Below are 21503 nucleotides of genomic sequence, written 5' to 3'. Positions count from 1 at the left end.
TGCGTGTCCCTGCCTGTCTGCGGGGTCGGCACCGCGCGTTCCCGCCTGTGTGGGAGCTGCGGCGCCGGGAGCGCGCCCGACCCCTCCGGCCCCGCGCGCTGCCAGGGCCGCGCACGGTGCGACCTGCGGGGCTGGGGCTGTCACTGCTGCAGGGGACAGGGGCTGGGAGTGTCACTTCTGAGGGGACAGGGGCTGGGACTGTTACTTCTGCAGGGGACAGGGGCTGGGAGTGTCACTTCTGAGGGGACAGGGGCTGGGACTGTTACTGCTGCAGGGGACAGGGGCTGGGAGTGTCACTTCTGAGGGGACAGGGGCTGGGACTGTTACTGCTGCAGGGGACAGGGGCTGGGAGTGTCACTGCTGCAGGGGACAGGGCTGGGGCTGTCACTGCTGCAGGGGACAGGGGCTGGGGCTGTCACTTTTGAGGGGACAGGGGATGGGATTGTCACTTTTAGAGGGGACAGGGGCTGGAGCTACTCCTCCCCACATCCCGCTGTGGGGACACGCTGGGACGGGGCCGTGCCCGGGGGATGGAAGGGTCGGGCGGTGTCCCCGTGTCCCGAGGGCTGCGGGTGATGTGTGAGTGAGCACGGTGAGCTGGAGCCCCGGGGATGGAAGGGTTCCCATGTCCCCGTGTCCCGAAGGCTCTGGGGGATTTGTGAGCGCGGTGAGCTAAAGGTTCCCATGTCGCCATGTTCCGAGGCTCTGGGTGGTGTGTGAGTGAGCACGGTGAGATGGAGCCCGGGGGATGAAGGGGTCGGGCCGTGTCCCCGTGTCCCGAGGCTCCGGGTGGTGTGATTTGTGAGCACGGTGAGCCGGAGCCGTGCGTGGCCTCGCCTGCAGGGTGCGGTGGAGCCCCGCACATCATCCCTGGCACTCGGGGAGCAGGCACGGCACAGATCAGGCGGGACAGGAGGTCCTTGCTCTGTGGGAAGCTGTGTGTTTGCACTGACACATGGTTTTTGGAGGGGTGTGAAGCTCCAGGCTCTGACAGGACACAGGGATCCTCTCTGACGGGAGAAGACCAGTTTAATTTCACTAGGTGCAGAGGGAGGGAGTGAGTTTCCAAAGGTGGCACAGGGAATCTCTGGAAAAGCAGAATTTGGAGGGCTCATCATTAAAATATTCCTGGGAAGCTTGACAAGGCTGTGGAAATAATCCAAACTTGCCAAACTTTCCCTCAGCAAAGCTGCACCAGGGGCTTCCAAGGCCAGTCTGTGAGATGGCCACTGTGACTGTATCACACTGGCCATGATCCAGACTGGAAAGCCTCCAGAGCCTTGGATTGACAAGGCATAAGATAACTAGATTTGAATTCCTGGGTGTAAGGAGATAAAGGATTCATGAGCACTGGCATGTCATCTCATGACTTGGGACAAGAGTAATTTCCATACCTGAGGACAAGGGAGGGGTGCTCAGTGACAGATGGGATTTTAAAACACTTGTTGTGCTGGAACTCCATGAGAAGACCCAGGGGGAAAGGGGAGATGTGTTCTTATAGGACATGGAAGAACACATGTGCACACCGCTGTTCTCAAGGTGAAGAAAAAAGGGAAGTTTATTTTCTTACTCTAACATTTATAGTTTTCTAAGAGTGAGAGTGGATTGGAGGGTGGCAGTGCCACCTCTCCAATGACACTGGACAGACTGACAGTCCATCAACTCTCTCCTCCTCTATAAAGGAATGTAAAAAAATGAGTTATTTACAGAGAGTGTGTGAGAAAGTTCACTACAAGAATGCCAGCATCAGAAGGCTTAGAAAAATCTTCAAAAAACAGAGGGACAGAGATGATGTGTGCTGTGGCTGTGGTGATATGTTTTGAGCCTTGCCTCTGCTCTGTGTCTCCTGAGCCACCTTCAGACCTTGCTCTGGGGAGGGGGGCAGCTGCACATTTGGAGTCAGGAGGAGATAAATCCAGCTGTGCCTGATGAATCCAGCTGTGTCTGATGAATCCAGCTGTGTCTCTGGGATCTCCCTTTCTGCAGCACAGGGGGCTGTGTGGACCTTTCTGCACAAGTCCCCAACTCTGTCCCCCCTAAGGGAAGGAGCTGCTTCACCAGGGAGAGCTTTCAGGCAGGACAGTCCCAGTCCCATGGTGACAGCACTGTGCCCATCCTGCCAGTGACCACAGGCACCTCCTTGTGTCTCTGTGAGCCAAACTTCCCTGTTCTTTGTGCAGAATGGGGCTCACAGAGCCTCTGGTGCAGCCCAGCAGCTGCACAAAATAAATCCCACATCCCCCAGACCATGCTCAGCACAGGGTGGAAAGGATGGAAGAGCTGTGGTGATGGCCAAGGAGTGTGGAAATGTCACTTCTTGAGACACAACTTATTTTCTAATGCAAAAAAACCAAAAGTACAGGAATTTTTGGCAGATGTAACCACAGGTCACGTGCTCTGCTCACAGCCTGGTGATGAGTGCTCAAATTGATGGATGCAATCAATGTGAGTGCAAATGATAATATTTAAGTCTCAGATCACTTTGTTTTCCAAGCAGACTGTTCAACATGAACTGACGTTTTGCAGTTTGCACCACTGGGAGTTACAGGTGAAAAATCCACACTGCAATTCTCAGTAAATGAAATATAAAACCTACAGAGCTGCTGGAAATGTGTAAGCTTTTCCAAAGCCAGATTTTATTTCAGTTTTAATTAAATTAATGAAAAAATACTAAAAATTAGAAACATAAATTTGGATGTGACAGAGTGGTGTAGGAAAAGCTGAAACCTGTGTGCTGCTGCATCTCCTGGCAGCACAGCTCTTCTGAAATAGTGCTGATCTTTGGATGCACACTGAACCAGGGACAAAGAGCTGTATTTAGTGAAAAATCCTGTCTTGGAGTTAAATTCAGGTTTGGCATTTCTGTGCATGGAAAGCCAGTGGTGGGTGGAATTGTCACGTTTGTGACTCTGAGTCACTTCACAATTCAGACTGGGAATCCCTCTCTTTTACCAGGTATTGCCTGGGATTTTAAATGTTCAGTTCCCACTGGTGAAATCTGCTCTGGATCCAGGGATTTTGTGGAAAGGGAGGTGGTAAAGCACCATGAGAAAGGCTGGGCAGGAGGGATGGCCATCAGGTCATCTCAGAGGGGATCAGGTTGTCCTGTCTGCAGGACTCACACACTCTGGGATGGCTGACTGTGTGCTGAGGCTTTTCCACCATGTTCACAGCTGGATTTGCTTGGATGGGGCAATGCAGGGGGAATTTCCACCTGAAATGTGCCTGTTTCTGTGATGAAATGTCAAGCTTTTCTCTTTCTGTAACGGAGCAGACACAGCTAGTTGGTGAGCTGTGAGTCTGAACTGGGACACCCCAAGGCAGGAACACTGGTCCTGCTCCAGCAGAACCTTCCCAAGGTGGTGGGGTCTCACCCAACTCTTGCCAGCTTCCCAGAGCCCACATTAGCGGGCACTGCTGATGGATGATGGCAGCAGGGGGGTTTTACCCAGCAGCACAAACCACAACAAGGAGCTGAGGTTTGCTCTTTCCACATTTCTGGGAAGAGCCCCCCTGCAGCTCCCTCCCTCTCCTCTCCATTTGCAGGTTGCTGCTTCCAAGGGCAGATGGAACCTGCAGCAGTGATGCTGAGCTTGGTGGTGGCTCTGGTGGGAACATGGACCTTGGGGGGTAAGTGTGATATTTGGGATGGGGAACCCAAATGGAGATCCTGGGGAGTTGGTGCCCCTCAGGGGAATTTCCTCTGAGGCACAGGATATAATTTCAGAGCACCCTGCTCTTGTGGAGGTGTCTCTGCCCAGGGTGAGTGGAACCAGGGTGTGTTTATGGTCCCTTCCAACACAAATTCCATCATTCTGTGATGCAGCTTGTGAGGAGATAAGAAAAAAATTGGAGCGAAGTGCAGGTGGAGAGACTGCCCCATGGCAGCTGAGCACGCAGTTTGTTGGCTGGAGCTGGAAGTCTTTGCTAGTGTTAGCAAAATAAAAAGTAAAAGTAATAAAAATTAACATGAAGGAAATAAGGTTGATGCAAAAGCGCCAAGTATTTCCTTGACTCACATGGACTTTGTGGGGGTCAGAAGTAAGGAGAGGTTTCTGATCCAGTGAGACAGAAGGAGAAAAGGATTGTCTTTTGGGATTAGACTGGTGGTGGCCCCAAATTGATCGGGGGACATCAGGATCACAAGCATGAGTTTCTAATTTTAGCTACTGTTCCTCAAGAGGAGTGCAAAACTTGCCTGAAAACCTGCATAATTGGGAAGTTTCAGAAAGAACATGGGGAAAAAAATCCCAATATAAATATAATCCTCTAGTGGTGATGCTTTCATGCTTTTTTCTTGCTGCTGCTGAGGTGTGTTCTGTGTGTTGCAGGAGCCCAGAAGAGCATCTCGTGGGAGGTGCAGCGCTACGACGGGTGGTACAACAACCTGCTGCACCACAGCCACGGCTCTGTGGGTGAGTGCCAGGGGTGCCAGGGTGGCATGGGCACCGTGAGCTGCCCCCTGGGCACTGGGCTTTCTGACAATCTACAGGTCTTGCTGGTGTTGGATCAGTCCCAGAGCAAAGTTTGTGCCTTCGTGACATAGCTCAGAATGGACCCAGCTCTTTTCAGCAAGCGTTTCTGTGGTGGTCAGGGATCCCAGAGCTGCAAAAAAAAAAAAAACAAACCACATCTTTAGCCAAAATCAGCACACAGTTAAACAAGGATCCAACACAAGGCAGAAGAGCTCGTGGTCCAGGCATGTGATGGTGTTCACAGGGGTTCTTGGATGAGGGAAGAGATGAAGATCTGACTCCATGTTTCAGAAGGCTGATTTATTATTTTATGATATATATCACATTAAAACTATACTAAAAGAATAGAAGAAAAGGATCTTATCAGACGGCTAGCAAAGAATAGAAAAGAAAGAATGAATAACAAAGGCAGCTGTCCCAGACTCTCTGTCCCAGCCAGCTGTGCTGTGATTGGCCATTAATTAGAAACAACCACATGAGACCAATCACAGATGCACCTGTTGCATTCCACAGCAGCAGATAACCATTGTTTACATTTTGTTCCTGAGGCCTGTCAGCTTCTCAGGAGAAAAAACCCTAAGGAAAGGATTTTTCATAAAAGTTGTCTGTGACACGGGCATGCTGAACCTTTGATTTTCTGCCCTACAGAGAGGTGATACCATGTGCTGGGAGAGGCATTTGGGATTTCCCTGTGCCATTGGTGAACTGTTTCCTCATGCTACAGCCATGGGCTCAACTCTAGATGTCCCTGAGCCAGGGGCCAGGACAGATCAGGCAGGATCTTACTTAAAACACTGAAGATTCTGAATCCTCATTTCTGGCAGGTTGGTCACTGCTCTGGTGACACACTGGCTCTCCCACACGACATGTGTGTCACCAGCCTTTAGTAACACCAAAGCCTGACAGGAAAAACCAGCCCTGACAGACCAAGTCTTCTTCTTCTAGAGTAGACAGATCAGACTTTAAGTTTTGGAAACCAATATGCGGAAACTAAGCCACAAACTAAGGCAGGAATTCAGGATTTCCCCCAGTTCTGGGGAACTCCAGTAAATGGTGACAAGGCTTTTAAAACCAGTGAGAAATGACCAGGAGGCCTCTGGGCCTTTCAGTTTTGGGACCAGCAGTGTGTGCAAAATCAGGGTGTTTCTCTCTCATCTTCACACTTGTCTCTGGCAGTTCCCTTTCCCATTCCCTGTGGGGCTGGAAAACACCACATTAGGTGTAGGATTACACTGTTAATATGGGACAGCTCAACATCACTCCAGTTACCCACTGGAGCACCATCCCAGACCTTCAGGAGGCAGCAGGGATGCACACAGACGAGAGAAGGACAGCTGGAAGAGAGGAGGGTCCCTCCTGGCTCCAAGAGTACTGATTCCACTGTTGCAAGCAGTTTTGGGCGATGCCACCAAACCTTGCATGTTCTTGGCCACTCTGAGAACCCATGCCATCACAGACAACTTTTATGAAAAATCTTCTCTTTAAGATTTTTCCTCCTGAGAAGCTGACAGGCCTCAGGAACAAAATGCAAACAATGATTATCTGCTGCTGTGGAATGCAACAGGTGCATCTGTGATTGGTCTCATGTTGGTTGTTTCTAATTAATGGCCAATCACAGTCAGCTGGCTCGGACTCTCTGTTCGAGACACAAACCTTTGTTATCATTCTTTATTATTCTATTTTTAGCCAGCCTTCTGATGAAATCCTTTCTTCTATTCTTTTAGTATAGTTTTAATATAATATTTGAAGCTGGCAAGGGGGGCTATTTACAAACTATGAACGAGACAGGGCTGCTATGGAAAGCGCCTTGAGCTGTTTATTTTACGGCATCAGTCTCATTACATGATTATGACAATGGGAAGATGCCACCAGCTCACAATCCAGGCAGCAGGCCAAAAAACTTAATGTTACAACTTACTTTATAAGCTTCTTGACCACTCACACAAAGCAAAAGCACGTTGACAGTAGTTCTACCCAATCACCATAAGCAAAGGTACCTTTGGTTAAAACAATGCTTATATTTAGAATATAATACCTGCTTGTAAGCTTTAAAACACAATGCAGAGAGCTCCATTATTAAGCTTTAACCTTCCTAATATCTTGCTAGATAAACTTTCTGCAGCTTAGAGAGCTATTCAGTCAAGCATTAATACACAGGCCATTGTTCTATTTGCCCTTGCTTTTTCTACAGTTTAAATAATTTTTCTGCTGACCTATCTCATGGCTGCTGCTTAGCTCTGCTCACAGTTCTGCTGTATCTGAGGCCTGCCTTTTGCAGCTTTCCCCAAAACCCTCTAATTTTGTGGATTTCCCACAATTTATATCATAAAACAATAAATCAAGCCTTCTAAAACATGGAGTCAGATCTTCCTCTCTTCTCTCATCATCGGACCCCTGCGAACACGGTCACACCACGCTGCGCTCTCGCTGTCCTCTGGGTCCAGAACACACACCACGTGTCCTGCCACGGCTGGGCAGCACAGGACCCACGTTAACCAATCCCCCCTGTGTGTTTTGGTGCTGCAGGAGCCAGGCTGCTGCGTCTGCTGCCGGCACATTTCGCGGACGGCGTGTACCAGGCGCTGCAGGAGCCCCGCGTGCCCAACGCGCGCCAGCTGAGCACCGCCCTGGCACGGGGCCCCTCGGGGCTGCCCTCCCGCAGGAACAACACCGTGCTCGCCGTCTTCTTTGGTAAGACCCTGCTGGGGAAGGTGAAACAGGAAAGTCTTATCAATATGATTGCCTGGCAAAAGATTTTGAGAATATGGAAACTATAAGTGAGATGGAAATGAAAGCAAGCTTTGAGATCCTTCAGTTACTGAACAACTGGAAAACAATGGTGTGGCCAGTTGACGGTAATCCCCTTTTGATGGAACAACACCCTCTGCTAGCAGACAGGCCCAAGGGTCTGAGCAGACCCTACAGCTTGGCAGAAGGGGCCCAAAGAGGAGTTTTTAGGGTTTAAATTGTAGCACAGTATGGTAATGTAATGATTCTTATAGGCTGTATGGAAATGCTGTAGGATTTGTATCTTGTACTATATTGGTTAGTGAGAATTAGAATATTTAACACAGAAGAAGATTTATGGTATTATAACAGGAACTTCACTCCCTTTTCTATGCTCTTACCTCTTAGCTCTTACTCTTACCTCTTGTCTCTTAGCTCTTACCCCTTTTACTCTTTTATGTCTTTACCCTCTTGCCCTCTCATCCTCTCTACCCCTCTCTTCTCTCGGGCCTGCTCTGAGCTGTGGCTGGCAGCTCCCAGCAGGGCCCTGCACCCAGGCCCTTTGCAATAAACCTCAAATTCTAAGACCAGAAGAAGATTTATTGTATTGTAACGGGAACCTCACCCTATGATCCTCTCTTTTACTCTCTCATTCTCTCTTTACCACTCTCTTTATCTCTCTTTCCCTCTTTGGGGCCTGCTCTGAGCTGTGGCTGGCAGCTCCCAGCAGGGCCCTGCACCCAGGCCCTTTGCAATAAACCCCAAGTTCCACGACCTGGCTGCAGAGTTCTCTCGTCTCCATCCGTCCTGACCGTGCAACCCCCCATCAATCCTACAAGACCCCACATCCACTGCAAAAATGGTGGTTTGGGTGAAAAAAAGTTGGTTTGTCACACACCCAAGGCTGTGCATGGGAACGCTCCTCACCCAGTGCTCTGCAGCAGACCCACTTGTGGATATCAGACCCAGCAGACACTTGTGAATATCAGATCCACAGACACTTGTGGATATCACACTCCTTGGGTATTGTCAGAACCCAGGACATCCCTCCTGGATGTCTCAAGCCCCTGTGAGGGGGCTCAGAGACCTTGGCACAGAGCCCAAGACCCCTGTGCCTTTGATTTTGACCCATGGAAAAAATTACCAACCTTATATGAGGATTTACAAGCCACAGAAGTTTAAGTAGAATGATAGTTAGTTTGTCACAGGGTGGAAAAGTAGAATTTTGGGGTTTTTAGAATGAGGGCTCAGGGTCCCAAGATGTAGGAATTTGGGTGTGCCTTGGCCTTTTTTCTCCTTCTTCCTAACCTCCATCTTCTGGGTCATGCTGGCACTTTTGGATTGGTTTAGAGTAGAAACTCACTGTCTAACATAGGTGATAGGTATTGGGAAATTACTGTAAATAGTGTACACATAGTTTTTAGTATAAAAGATAACTGAAGGCAGTCAGTGTGCCTCAACCCAACCTGCCAGAGAGACCTCGGCAGGTCAGAGAAAGAATGTTATAGACAACAGAAAAGAAACAACATTGAAAACCAGGACAGAAGAATTCCAACTCCTTCTTTAGTTGCCAGGCTGGGAAAGGAGACTCTCTGACACATCTGGGAGTTATGCTGCCCACAGAGACCCCTGACAGGATATGACTTCACCACAGCACTGTCTGGCTAGGAGAGATCATGTGGGTTTTTGGTGACCTTTGCCAGGTGACCCAAGTGCTGATATTTGTCATTTGGGAACTTCCTCATTTCTTTTAGCAGCGGAGTTGCCCCACGGCGAAAACACCAGACAGGTGTGATAAGAGCCGTGCTGGGCTGCACTGCTGCAAGCTGGAGCAGCTTTTTCAGTCTCCCAGGAGCTCAGTGGGGTCTTAGGTCTCCAGGCCTGGAGGTGTTTGTCTCTGGGGAATCATGGAATCCCAGAATGTGTGGGTTGGAAGGGATCTCAATGGTCATTTTGTTCGAGAAGGCCAGGTTCCTTCCAGCCCTGTTCAGCCTGGCCTGGGTCACCCTGGCTGCTCGTGGTGGTGCCCTCAGCCCGCCCACAGCTGCCCTCCCTGCTGTCCTGCTCCAGCTGCTGACCAGGCTTTGGTGTCTGCCAGGTTTCCACGTGCTCCTGGACATCCTGGAGACAGAGAAGCCCGGCTGCCCTGCTGAGTTCCTCAACATCCACATCCCCTCTGGAGACCCCATGTTTGACCCTGCTGGCACTGGAGACGTGGTCCTGCCCTTCCAGCGCGTCCGCTGGGCAGCAGAGACAGGACAGAGCCCCAACAGCCCCCGGGAGCAGGTGGGTGTGCTCTCCTCTGCTCTTTGCCTTTCATCCAAATTCTTCTTCACCCACCATTGGGGTCAGTAACACCCAATATAATTTACAAAAATAACTGATAGCACTACTACATCCCTAAAAATAAACATCTCTCAAGCACTTAAACCAACTAAATGAACCCAAAGTCAACTTCCAGTTTCACATTGAGCAACGCTAGTGATTGCCCAGAGTCAAAGCATTTCCCCAATGAAGAAAAGGTAACTAGGTCAGTCAATTATTGCACATTGTTTTAGGCACCAAGTTCTGTCTTTAATAATGTATCACAAAGCTGAGCTGGCCCTGCCACAAAGATGTGGTGCTTCCCTGAATTTCAGTCATTTTGGAAAATAAATCCAGGTTTTCCCCCAGTTTCTCTGGATTTTGCTGTTCTTCTTGTGTTCCCCAGATTTCTTTCATGCTGGAGATCTCTCCAGCCAAAATCACCAAAGTGAAACACCCCCCTAAACCTTTCAGGGAACCAACCCTGAAGAAACCAATTTAGCAAGTCATGTTTTTATCAATATTTAAAAGCTTAAAAAATTGGAAACACCAGCATGTTTTCAGAATAAAAAGCATGTTTCCATGCAAACATTTGGAAGGGGAGATGTTCAACATGCTTCCAGGATAGTGGGCTTTCCTTCTGTGAGATCAGAGGGGAAAGCTCTGGTGTTCCCAGTTTCCCCAGAGATGGGTTTAGTCCCTTTCCAGCCTACATAGGGATTCACAGATGTCTGCTTCTGGGCATAGCCAAAATAATTGGGGAAAAAACAATCCCAAATGTACTTTTGAAAAGCTTGTACCTGGTTATTTCCTCTACCTGGCACAAACTCCTGCAGCTTGCATAGAGATTGTATTTGCTTCCTGAGAGCTCTGGTTAAAATGAGGTTAAAACAGACTGCTTTGCAAGAGCAAAAGAGGCAGATTGGGGCTTTCCAGACCTCTTTTTTGCACCTTTCCAGTGAAACCCTGTCCCCTGTTAATGCCTCTTCCCTGTGCCTGCCCTAGACCAACGGGGTGACGGGCTGGCTGGATGGCAGCTCCATCTACGGCCCCTCTCACTCCTGGAGCGATGCCCTGAGGAGCTTCCAGGGGGGACAGCTGGCAGCAGGGCCCAACGGGAGCCTCCCCAGGCAGACAGATGGGAGGGTGCCCATGTGGAAGGCTCTGGATCCATCCACGGGACAGGGCGGTCCCCAAGGGATCTACGGTAAGGGGGGCATCCCAATGGTTCCTCATCCCTGCAGGGAGCAGGGGATCCCTGGAGCTGAGCCCAGAGCTGAGCCCAGGAAAGGGGAAAGGGCAGAAGATGCAGGATTTCTGGATCAGGAGGGCTGTGGCAGGTTCCCAAGGGGTGGGACACACCAGGAACTCCAGAGGCCACATATCCTGGTGGCAATGTCAGAGAGCAGCTCTGATCCCAGCTGAATTCTGGGGAAAGGGGCTGCTGCTGACACAAACCCACCCAGCTTGCTTGGAGCTCCTCACCTGCCCAACATTTAGTCCATGCTGAGGGTCTGGTGCTGCTTCTCACTGGCCCAGGTTGCTGCTCTGGCTGGGGGGAAGGAAGGGTGAGGGCACAAGGGGACACTGGGCTAGGGGTGCTCCTCCAGGGACAGGGGGACACTGGGCTGGACCCACGGGGCTGGGTGAGCTCCTCCAGCCACGGGCAAAGCTAGACCCAGCGGTGACACCCCCAGTGATGGTCGTGGTGGCTCTTGCAGACCTGGGGAGTGCCTGGGGGAATGAGAGCCCCTTCCTGCAGGCCGAGAGCATCGCCTGGTTCCGCTACCACAACCATGTGGCCGCAGCCCTGGCCCAGCAGCATCCTGCCTGGTCCGATGAGGATCTCTTCCAGCACGCCCGCAAGAGGGTCATCGCCACCTTCCAGGTGAGGGCTGGCACCCCCAGCTCTGCTGGGACCCCCAGGATCTTGCCTGGTTACGGCCCTGACCCATTTCCCTGTTCCTAGAGCATCGTTCTGTACGAGTGGCTGCCGACCCTGCTGGGCACACAGGTCCCCGAGTACCAAGGTGAGGGTGGGCAGAGCAGGGCTGGGAGCAGGGGAGGGGACAGGGGAGCTGGTGGGTGGGGAGGGAGAGGGGACTTGGCCCCTTTTCCCTCCAGCCTGACAGTGTTCACAGGGGTCTTATGTCAAGGGAAGAGACTAGGATCTGATTCTATGTTTCAAAAGGCTTGATTTATTATTTTATTATATATATTACATTAAAACTCTACTAAAAGAATAGAAGAAAAGGTTTCATCAGAAGGCTGGCTAAGCTAATAATAGAAAGGAAGGAATGATAACAAAGGTTTGTGGCTCTGCTCTGTGTCCGAGCCAGCTGACTGTGATTGGCCATTAATTACAAACAACCAACATGAGACCAATCACAGATGCACCTGTTGCATTTCACAGCAGCAGATGATCAATGTTTACATTTTGTTCCTGAGGCCTGTCAGATTCTCAGGAGGAAAAATCCTAAGGAAAGGCTTTTTCATAAAAAGATGCCACACTCCCCCACAGGTTACCAGCAGCACCTGGACCCCAGCATCTCCCCTGAATTTGTGGCAGCTGCCAGGCAGTTCCTGGCCACCATGGTGCCTCCAGGAGTTTACAAGAGGTAGGAGCAGCCTGGTGAGACCATGGGATTGTGTGAGGGGAGGGGATGCCCAAGCTGGGCTGGTGACTGGGAATGGTCTTTGTTGGGATGGTTGTTGGGGGAGATGAAAGAAGGCATTATAAATATGATTGTCTAGCAAAAGATTTTGAGAATATAGAAACTATAAGCAAAATTGAAATGAAAGCAAACTTTGAGATACCTTACTAAACAACTACAAAAATATAGTATGACCAGCTAAAGGTAATCCCCTTTTAATGAAACAATAACTTCTGCTTGCAACCAAATCCAAAAGTCAGAGCAGACCCTACTAACTTAGCAAAAAAAGTCCAAAGAGTAATTTTTTAAATTTAAAATGTAACATAATATAGTAATGTAATAATTCTTATGAAGTGTATGTAAATACGATAAAATTTATATATTGAACTGAATGAGTTAGTAAAAATTAGAATATTCAACACAAAAAATGGTTTATTGTATTTTAATAATAAATACAATATATCTTTTATCCTCCTTTACTCTCTCTCTCTCTCATCCTCTTTACTACTCTTCTCTCAAGCCTGCTGCGAGCTGTAACTAGTAAAAGTAAAGACCTTGTAAAGATCCCCTTTACAATAAATCATAAATTCCACAACCTAACATCAAAAATCTCTAATCTCCATCTGTCCCAACCATCCTACCCCACTGTCACTCCTACCAATGGTTTCTGTCCCTTCCCCATGTCTCAGCTGAGACAGCCAAGTCCTGGCATCTTTGGGCACCCCTGGCTCAGGGCTGTGGGCTCAATCCTTCTCTGTTCTTCCAGGGACACCAGGGGCAGGTTCAATCCTCCTCTGTTCTTCCAGGGGCAGGTTCAATCCTCCTCTGCTGTTCCAGGGACACCAGGGGCAGGTTCAATCCCTCTCTGTTTTTCCAGGGACACCAGGTGCAGGTTCCAGAACGTGTCTGTCTCCGGTGCCTCGTTCCCTGCAGTGCGGCTCTGCAACAGCTACTGGAGCAGAGAGGTACAGGGTGGGGAGCATGGGGGTCCCTGGGGATGTGGCAGGCTGGCCAGGGGGCTTCATCCCTTGCTCTGGGTTATGGGGCACCCCACAGGGGTCTGTAAGGGAAATTGGGTGCAGATCATGACAGCCAGACCAGGGGTGAGGGATCCTCCCCACCCAGCCTCCCCAGCCTTCAGCTGTGTCAGGCTCAGACCTCGAGGCTGAGCTGATGTGGAGAAAATGAGCCTGGAAGGGGTCCCTGATTCCCCTGCACCCCTGGGGGCACCAGGTCAGGGTTGTGGGGCTGCTTTCTGTCCTCCCTTGTGCAAGAGGAATCACTGGTTCTTCCCATGCCTGTCAGAGCCCTGGGCTACAGCAGGCAGAGGATGTGGACGAGATCCTGCTGGGGATGAGCTCCCAGATAGCAGAGCAGGAGGACAACGTTGTGGTGGAGGATCTGCAAGGTCTGTACTGCAGCTGTGCCTGTGCTGGGGGCAGGGTGGGGAGGCAGGTGCCACTGCCTCCTTCATCAGCACCCAGCCACACAGCTCAGCCTCTTTAAAGGAGGTGCAGAGAGCTACAGACACACAGAGCATGTGCCCCCACAGACTTCTGGTATGGGCCCCTGAAGTATTCCCGCACTGACTACGTGGCCAGCTGGATCCAGCGAGGGAGGGACTTTGGCCTGCCCACCTACAACCAAGCCCGGCAGCATTTTGGGTTGGAACCTCTCCAAAACTGGTCAAGCCTTGCCCCACACCTGGAGCCACAGGTAACAGGGCAGGGAATGCTTGTGGGACAAAGGGGGATGGGATGTTCCAGGCAGGAACTGAATTCTGCAGCTTCATAGGAAGGGGGAGATCAGTGCATGTCCTTATTTTCATGCTGCAGGGGGTAACTGTAATTTCATGTCATGAATAAACCATCCTGTCCCAGTGCCACCAGGCACTCTGCTCCTCCTAGAGCTGGTGTGCCCTGGGAGTGATGCTCAGCTGCTCAAGTTCAAGCCATGGGCTCCAAGCTGTGTGAGGCTCAGCATCCTCCCAGCCCACAGATGTGTGATGCCTGGGAAATGCACATTCCTTACACCTCCCAAGGCTTGCCAACACTTTCTGGTGCCCTGGCAGAACTCCCTGTGCTCACAGATGTGTGCTGGGGGTTTCTCACCAGGTCCTGCAGAAGGTTGCTGCCCTGTATGGCAACAACCTGGCTGGGCTGGAGCTGCTCCCTGGAAGCATGCTGGAGGCTGATGGCTCCCTCTTCTCCACCATCATCCTGGAACAGTTCCTGCGCCTGCGTGATGCCGACAGGTTTTGGTTCGAAAACACCAAGAATGGGTAATGGCCTCGTCCCTGTCTGAGAGTTGCTCTGCAAACCCCAGTAACACATGAAAACTGGAGGAAAAGCATTCTCCAGCTTCCTCAGTTCCCTCCTGATGCTGGTCAGTGACAACCACCTGTCTCCATGTCCTTTTCCTCAGGCTGTTCACGGAGGAGGAGATCAGGGAGATCCGTAACACCACCTTCCACAGCGTGCTGACTTCTGTCACCTCTGCCAAACCCACAGACCTCCAGCCCCACGTGTTCATGTGGACACAGGGTGAGTGCACCCTGCAGTGGGAGGGCACAGGGAGGGAATGGCTCCTGCAAGGCAGCAAGGGAAACAGAGCCACCCCAGTGACACAGCTGGTGAGTAAATGGCACAGGGAACACATCAGGTTTGGGGTTTCTCAAGCCTCACACCTGCTATGACCCTAAACCAGCAAAATGGGCACAAAATGCAGGGGTTTCTTGTGAGCAAGATGTTGATACACGGTGTAGATGTCGAAGGAGGGCTGTAGTGCAGGCAGACATGATCCCAAGGGAAAAATGCATATTACTGTTTGGCAAAATGCCTTTTCCTCTTGGAATATTGCCACACCTTCCCATTTACTGGAAGCACTACATTTGGGCAACGATCCAGACCTTGCAAGGTGCTTTCATTCCCATGGTGTGTGTTCCTTGTAGTCACACCAGGAGGACTTCCTGCAGGATCCAGATGAGTGCAGGCTCTGAGCCCCAGATTGCTGTGGCCCAGGGTCTTGTTCAGCCCATCCCAGCAGGAGAGGGGATGGTGCTGAACCTGCAGAGCACTTGAGTCCAGTTTGCTGTGGCAGGCAAAAGTTGAACCCAAACCCAAAGGCTGTCCCCAAGATGTGGAGTTTAAATCAAGCACCCCAATTCTGCTGTCCCCAAGATGTGGAGTTTAAATCAAGCCCCCCAATTCTGCACTTCTGGGTCGCTCAGCCATGACCCCCATCAACATCTTCATGCAGAGGCTCCTGGGGGGATGCAGGTGGGCTGGGTGCAAGGCCAATGACACTCACAGCCTGTTCCCCCTTGCAGGGGACCCGTGCCCCCAGCCCCAGCAGCTGACAGCTCAACTCCTGGCCAACTGCACGCCCATGATGGTGCTGGACTACTTTGCAGGCAGCAGCGCGGGCTTCGGCATCATCATCGTTGTCCTCTGCTGCCTGCCCCTGGGTTTGTCATTCTGTTCCCTCTTCCTGTCACTGTCCTCCTCTTCCACCTCTCAACAGAAAGGGGCTGAGTGCCCATGGAGAGAGTACCTCCCAGCAGGAGCTGCTGAGACCTAGTCTCTGCTGGGGGGCTTCAGCTGGCAGGGTCCTTGGGCACCAGGAGGGAGCCAAGGGGGGAAGGAGCTCTGTGATCTCTCATGTGTGACCATGTTCACAGGGGTCCAAGGATGAGGGAAGAGACAAGGATTTGACTTTATGTTTAATATATCAGAAGGCTTGATATATTATTTTATTATATAGATTACATTAAAACAATACTAAAAGAATAGAAGGAAAGATTTCATCAGAAGGCTAGCTAAGAATAGAATAGAAAAGAATGATAACAAAAGCTCTGTCTCAGACTCTCTGTCCAAGCCAGCTGGGCTGTGATTGGCCATTAATTACAAATTACATTGGCCAATCACAGATCCACCTGTTGCACTCCACAGCAGCAGATAATCAATGTTTACATTTTGTTCCTGAGGCCTCCCAGCTTCTCAGGAGGAAAAATCCTAAGGAAAGGATTTTTCACAAAAGATGTCTGTGACACTCATGCCCCTTTCTCCCTGTGTCCCCAGTGACTCTCTTTGTGGCCTGGGTGGTTGCTGCTCTGCGCAGGAGGGATTTCCAGAAGCTGCAGAGGAAGCAGGGCACCAGCGTGCGCAGGGAGGTGTCTGGTGAGGCCATGCATGGTGAGTGGCACTGCCAGCCCTGCGGTGGCATCTGCTGCTGCTGCCAGGGCACTCTCTGAGGCAGGGCTGGGCCTGAGGCTTGTACCCAGGGGGGATTTAAGGAGGAACAGTTTCCCCAGGAGCACAGTCAGCAGTGGGACAGGGAGCCCAGAGCTTGGTAGCCCATCCTGCTCAAGGCCTGACCAGATACAGCACTGAGCAGCCTGACCTGTGGCCGGTCCTGCTCTGGGCAGGAGGTTGGGCAAGATTCCCTTCCAACCTGAGTCATCCTGTGCTCCTCCAATTCCAGTCTTCCCCAGGCCCCACCTTGCCTCAAGGGAACATGTGCAGAGCAATTGCACCAGTAGCTCCAGGACAGGGACAGTATCTCCTTGCTCTGCCTCCCTGCTCCCTAGCCTGGACTCCTCCTGTGCCCATGTGCTTGAGCTCTGCAGTTAGGAGATATCATTATTCCTTTGAGACCTTCCTGGTCATGAAATCACTCCCAAATTGCCTCTCAGTGCCCGAGGTTCTGAGACGAGCAGGAACCTTTCCAGCTGAGTCCTGTGCTCTCTCCCACCAGCCATGGAGTGGCATGGGCCCAAGGCAGACAGCTGTCCTGTCTACATTCAGCTCCAAGCTGACAAAGAGCTCAAAGTGCTGGACAGCAGAGGGTCTGTGCTGCGGAGCATCAACCTGAAAGCCCAGCCAAGGGTGGAGGTGATCCTCTCCAACAACAGAGGCAACAAAGCTCTGCTTCTGAAGAGCCCCAAGGAGTACGACCTGGTAAGTGCCATGGTTCCTGGGGGATGGCACCTTGCCCTGGAGCCTCCACAGTCCTCTGCACCACCCAGCTGGGGGCACTGGGAGCACTGTAAGGCCTTGGAGGGAGGTTGTGGCCTCCTGAGAACCACCAGGGCCAGCAAATACCGTGGAGCTGAGCCTCTGGTGATCACAGCCAGTCCGTGGGCCCTTTGCAGGTGCTGCTCTTCAATGGGGAGGCCGAGAGGAGCATCTTTGTTGGGAAGCTCAGAGACTACTTGAAGGAGAGCAGCTTTGACTTGCATCTGTCTGAGATGAGGGAGCAGAACCTGATGAAACGGGCAGTCACCCAGGAGCAGAGAAAACAAATTCTAGAGACTTTCTTCAGGCACCTGTTTGCTCAGGTGTGTAGAGGTGTAGCAAGCCCTGATGCATGGGGGAAGGTATTTCTGTATTGGTTAAACAATGAACATTGGGGCTGGTGCTTTCAGGAAGAGCTCGTAAATCATACACAAGGAAGCTGCCAATGCTTCCAGTAAATACATTTTCCTCTGCAGAAGACAAAGGGAGATCTCCTGCAGTGACGCAAGTGTCTAAAGTGGCAAAGAGACTATTGGGTGATGTAACAGGTCTCCAGAGTGATCAGTCACGTCGAGTGTGACAAGTCACATTGTGTAGGAGGGACACGGAATGTTCTCCATGGCATCTGCCATGAGTTTGGTGCCAGGGAGCCACCAGTCTTTGTGCTATAGGTCAGGAAGGAAACACCAGCCTTCTGCTCAGCCGTCGCTCACAGCATTTCTTTTGTGGGACACAACCTGCAGGTGCTGGAAATCGACAGATCCGATGCTGGGGAGCTCAGCTTTGAATCTTCACAGAAGGCAAGGGAGTCTCTCACCTGTGAGCTGAGCAGGGCTGAGTTTGCTGAAGCTCTGGGGCTCAAGGAGCACTCCATGTTTGTGGAGTCCATGTTCTCCCTGGCTGACAAAGATGGCAATGGCTACATCTCCTTTCGGGAGTTCCTGGACATCTTGGTGGTCTTCATGAAAGGTGGGAGCTGGAGCTGGTTAATGCCCCTGTCTGCTGCCCTTGGACCTGTTTCTGGGCTCTGTGAGAGTGGAGGACGTGATTCACACAGCAGGTCAACCTGTAGACACTGCTACAAGTTAAAATTTCCTTCACTCAGGACAGCTTCAGCTTGGGTCATGGGGCATGACAATGTGAATGTGTTTTCTGAAAGATGGTTCATGAGGGGAGCTGTCTTCCACCACCAGAGACATGTCAGCCCTTTCTCCTGAAGGGACATCCTGTGCCTGGGAGGTCATGGCAACTGTGTCTGATATCTGATTCTCCATAAATGACCACTGGAATGATGGATTAACAGGTGGAGGTGTTGAATGTCAGATTCAATCAAAACAACTCCCAGGAAAATCATTGCTCTGCAAAAGCACACTTTGAAAAATAATGCACAAGAAAGAATGTGTGTCTACCCAATATTTACCTTGCACTTGAGAAAGTCAAGTGGAAGGGTGAGGCTCCACTGCTGCAGGGTCCAGACACTCAAAAACAACATATGAAATCATCTTTGTTGATGAAGATTGGATCTTCTTCTAACTTTGCCTCTTCCTCTCCCCACCAGGGTCCCCAGAGGAAAAGTCCAAGGTGATGTTCAGGATGTATGACACTGATGAGAATGGGTTCCTCTCCAAGGAGGAGTTTCTGAGGATGCTCAGGTACTCTCCCTCCTCTCTCCCACTGTTTTCACAATGTTTATAGACATGTCTTCAGCAGCAGCTCTCAGTTTCTCTGCTTCTGTGCACAAGTGCAACCAAGAGCCCATTTCTCCCATGAAACTGGCCTGGGACTCAGCTGGTGTTCCCATGTCTCCTCCTTGCTCCAGGTCCTTCATTGAGATCTCCAACAACTGCCTGTCAAGTGAGCAGGCAGAGCAGGTGACCGAGTCCATGTTCCGGGCCTCGGGCTTCCAGGACCGCGAGGAGCTGACGTGGGAGAATTTCCATTACATGCTGCGGGACCACGACAGCGAGCTGCGCCTCACCCAGCTCTGCGTCAGAGGTCAGTGGGCACTGGCACAGCCCAGCTCCTGCAAGGCTGCAGGCAGTGGGCACCTCTCAAATCCTGCCCCGTCAGCACCCCCACACCAACTGCAGTAATGGGGCTTCAGCTTGTCACAGACATCTTTCATGGAAAATCCTTTCCTTAGGGTTTTTTCTCCTGAGAAGCTGAGAGGCCTCAGGAACAAAATGTAAACAATGATTATCTGCTGCTGTGGAATGCAACAGGTGCACCTGTGATTGGCCCTTGTTGAATGTTTGTAATTAATGGCCAATCACAGAGAGCTGGCTCGGACAGAGGTCTGAGCCACAAACCTTTGTTATCATTCTTTTCTATTCTATTCTTAGCTAGCCTTCTGATGAAATCCTTTCTTCTATTCTTTTAGTATAGTTTTTAATATAATATACATCATAAAATAATAAATCAAGCCTTCTGAAACATGGAGTCAGATCCTCATCTCTTCCCTCATCCAAGAACCCCTGTGAACATGGTCACATCAGCTGTTGCTTCATGTGTGATGTTTAGGCCAGTTCACAGCTTTTCCCTGCCCACAGGAGATTCCTAAACTTTGTCCTGCACCTTCTGAATGGCTGTTCGTCATTTTGTCTCCTCAAAGGTATCCCTGAGGTCTCCAAGCAAAATCTGCGCAACTGTGTCTCCTTCATAAAAAAGAACGAGCCAAAAGGGTAAGCTCCCTTCCCTTCCTTAGTGGCACTGTGGCTGTTCCTTCTCTTCCTGCCCTGGCTCACATCTGTCCTCCACCCCAAACCTTCCAACAATGCTCCCACTAGATGTTGGAGCTCCCAGAGCTGGGGAAGGAGTGGAAAGTGCATGCTGCAGGGGGCTGCCATCCCCTCCCCAGGCACAGCCAGAAGGGGGAATTGCCTCCTGCAGAGCCCTGTTCCATCCTCTGTGTGGGGATGGGAGTCCTGCATTGCCCTTCAGATGGAGGGTTTATCTTGGAGTGAATCCAGACCATGTGCAAGTGGAGTTAATGCAGGCAGGCTTGCAGGAAAGAGCTGGACATGTTCCCAGCTAAGCCTGAGATGGGAAGTGGAGAAAAGGGGAAAATGTCAACAAGCACTTCTAGCAAATAGAACTCTGGGCTAGACACAACTCTATTTCCACAGAATCATCTCAGAGGAGAAGAAAGACCCAAACCTGGAGACTGTGAGTCACTACATGGAGCAAAAAGGCCAAGAACTGAGGAAGAGACCAGGAAGAAAGTGAGTCCCCTCCCCAGCTGTGCTTTTGGGGCTTGGGCTTGTCCTGTTTGCTGCTTCTCACACCTCCATGTCAGACTGGGTAGCCCTCTAGTCAAATGTCACTGTTCCAAGGAGGCACTCAATAGCCAAGGAGCTACAGAAAGAATCCCATCTTGGCAGGACAGTGCCATAGCTGGGTCTGGGTGATGTGCCTCTACAAAAAAACCCAAACAACTTCAAACAGATGAAGTGGCCAACGCCAGAGGTTGGAATAGTGGCTTTCAGAGAGGGGTTTTGTCTGACAGTTCCCGCCTGTGCTCCTCCTGGTTCACCTGGGCTGCCTACAAGAGCTGCAGGAGAGAATTTGTCCTCCCTGCTGTGGCAGCAGCAAGTATTTCTTGGAAGCAAGTATTTCAAGACAGCAGTTCAGCTGCTGTTATTTTTGGCCATAATATCTTGGATTGCCTTAATTGCGCCAATTAAGGAAGTTCCCCTTTTCCTGAGAGTTTTTTGATGGCTGAATAGTGCTATGAAATTTACAGTTCTCATCTACAGTTTCATTTGTGAGTCATTGCCTCCACATTTACTACCAGCTTTTGAAGGCATTGCAGAGCAGGCTGACCTGAGATCACCCTCAGATGGTGTGTGCTCTGCAGGTCTCCCCTGCCGCTGATGTGACAGGGAAAAAACGAATCCCAAACCTGGGCCCTGAGACATTCCTTGCCGGGAAAACCTCAGGGTGACACCAGCACTCCTGCATTTGCCAGGGCAAACCAGTACCAGCTGCGTCTGTACACGGAAGCGCGACGGAAGAAGTACGAGAGGAACAAAGTCCAGCAGAAGATCCAGGAGTTCAAGCGCTTCGTTGAGAATTACCGGCGCCACATCGTCTGTGTCGTCCTCTTCTCTGCCATCACTGCTGGTGTCTTTGCTGAGAGAGCCTACTGTGAGTGCCCACCCTGCCCTGCTGAGGGGCACGGGCTGCCTGCCTCAACGCTGGTGGATTGCCGGGGCATGATGGGCACAACTTTGGGCAACAGTGTCAGTCCTCCCCTGGACTGAGATCTCTGGAAGGGTCTGGTCCAATGCCCTGCTCAGAGAAAACCCTTTTCCAAAGCTGAATGAGGC

At 50.9% G+C, this 21503-nt stretch overlaps 1 protein-coding gene across 1 annotated transcript in view; it reads left to right on the top strand.

Moving 5' to 3' along the window:
* The window catches only part of DUOX2 (dual oxidase 2), a 32020-nt gene that overhangs the window by 5628 nt on the left and 4889 nt on the right, over positions 1-21503 (top strand). The window contains exons 2-24 of the mRNA XM_059482267.1: positions 3547-3630; positions 4332-4415; positions 7002-7166; positions 9301-9488; positions 10512-10713; positions 11228-11394; positions 11476-11536; positions 12028-12124; positions 13038-13125; positions 13466-13568; positions 13713-13876; positions 14275-14441; positions 14585-14703; positions 15489-15626; positions 16240-16353; positions 16916-17118; positions 17313-17498; positions 17919-18144; positions 18734-18827; positions 18995-19170; positions 19787-19856; positions 20301-20396; positions 21143-21321. Of these exons, the coding sequence (XP_059338250.1) occupies positions 3547-3630; positions 4332-4415; positions 7002-7166; positions 9301-9488; positions 10512-10713; positions 11228-11394; positions 11476-11536; positions 12028-12124; positions 13038-13125; positions 13466-13568; positions 13713-13876; positions 14275-14441; positions 14585-14703; positions 15489-15626; positions 16240-16353; positions 16916-17118; positions 17313-17498; positions 17919-18144; positions 18734-18827; positions 18995-19170; positions 19787-19856; positions 20301-20396; positions 21143-21321 (3171 nt within the window). The remainder of the gene's footprint in view (positions 1-3546; positions 3631-4331; positions 4416-7001; positions 7167-9300; positions 9489-10511; positions 10714-11227; positions 11395-11475; positions 11537-12027; positions 12125-13037; positions 13126-13465; positions 13569-13712; positions 13877-14274; positions 14442-14584; positions 14704-15488; positions 15627-16239; positions 16354-16915; positions 17119-17312; positions 17499-17918; positions 18145-18733; positions 18828-18994; positions 19171-19786; positions 19857-20300; positions 20397-21142; positions 21322-21503) is intronic.

This window comes from Ammospiza nelsoni, chromosome 14 (genome assembly GCF_027579445.1).
Source record: "Ammospiza nelsoni isolate bAmmNel1 chromosome 14, bAmmNel1.pri, whole genome shotgun sequence".
NCBI classification, from domain to species: Eukaryota; Metazoa; Chordata; class Aves; order Passeriformes; family Passerellidae; genus Ammospiza; species Ammospiza nelsoni.
Note: the sequence above shows the minus strand (reverse complement) of the source record. Positions and strands in the feature narration are given on the sequence as shown.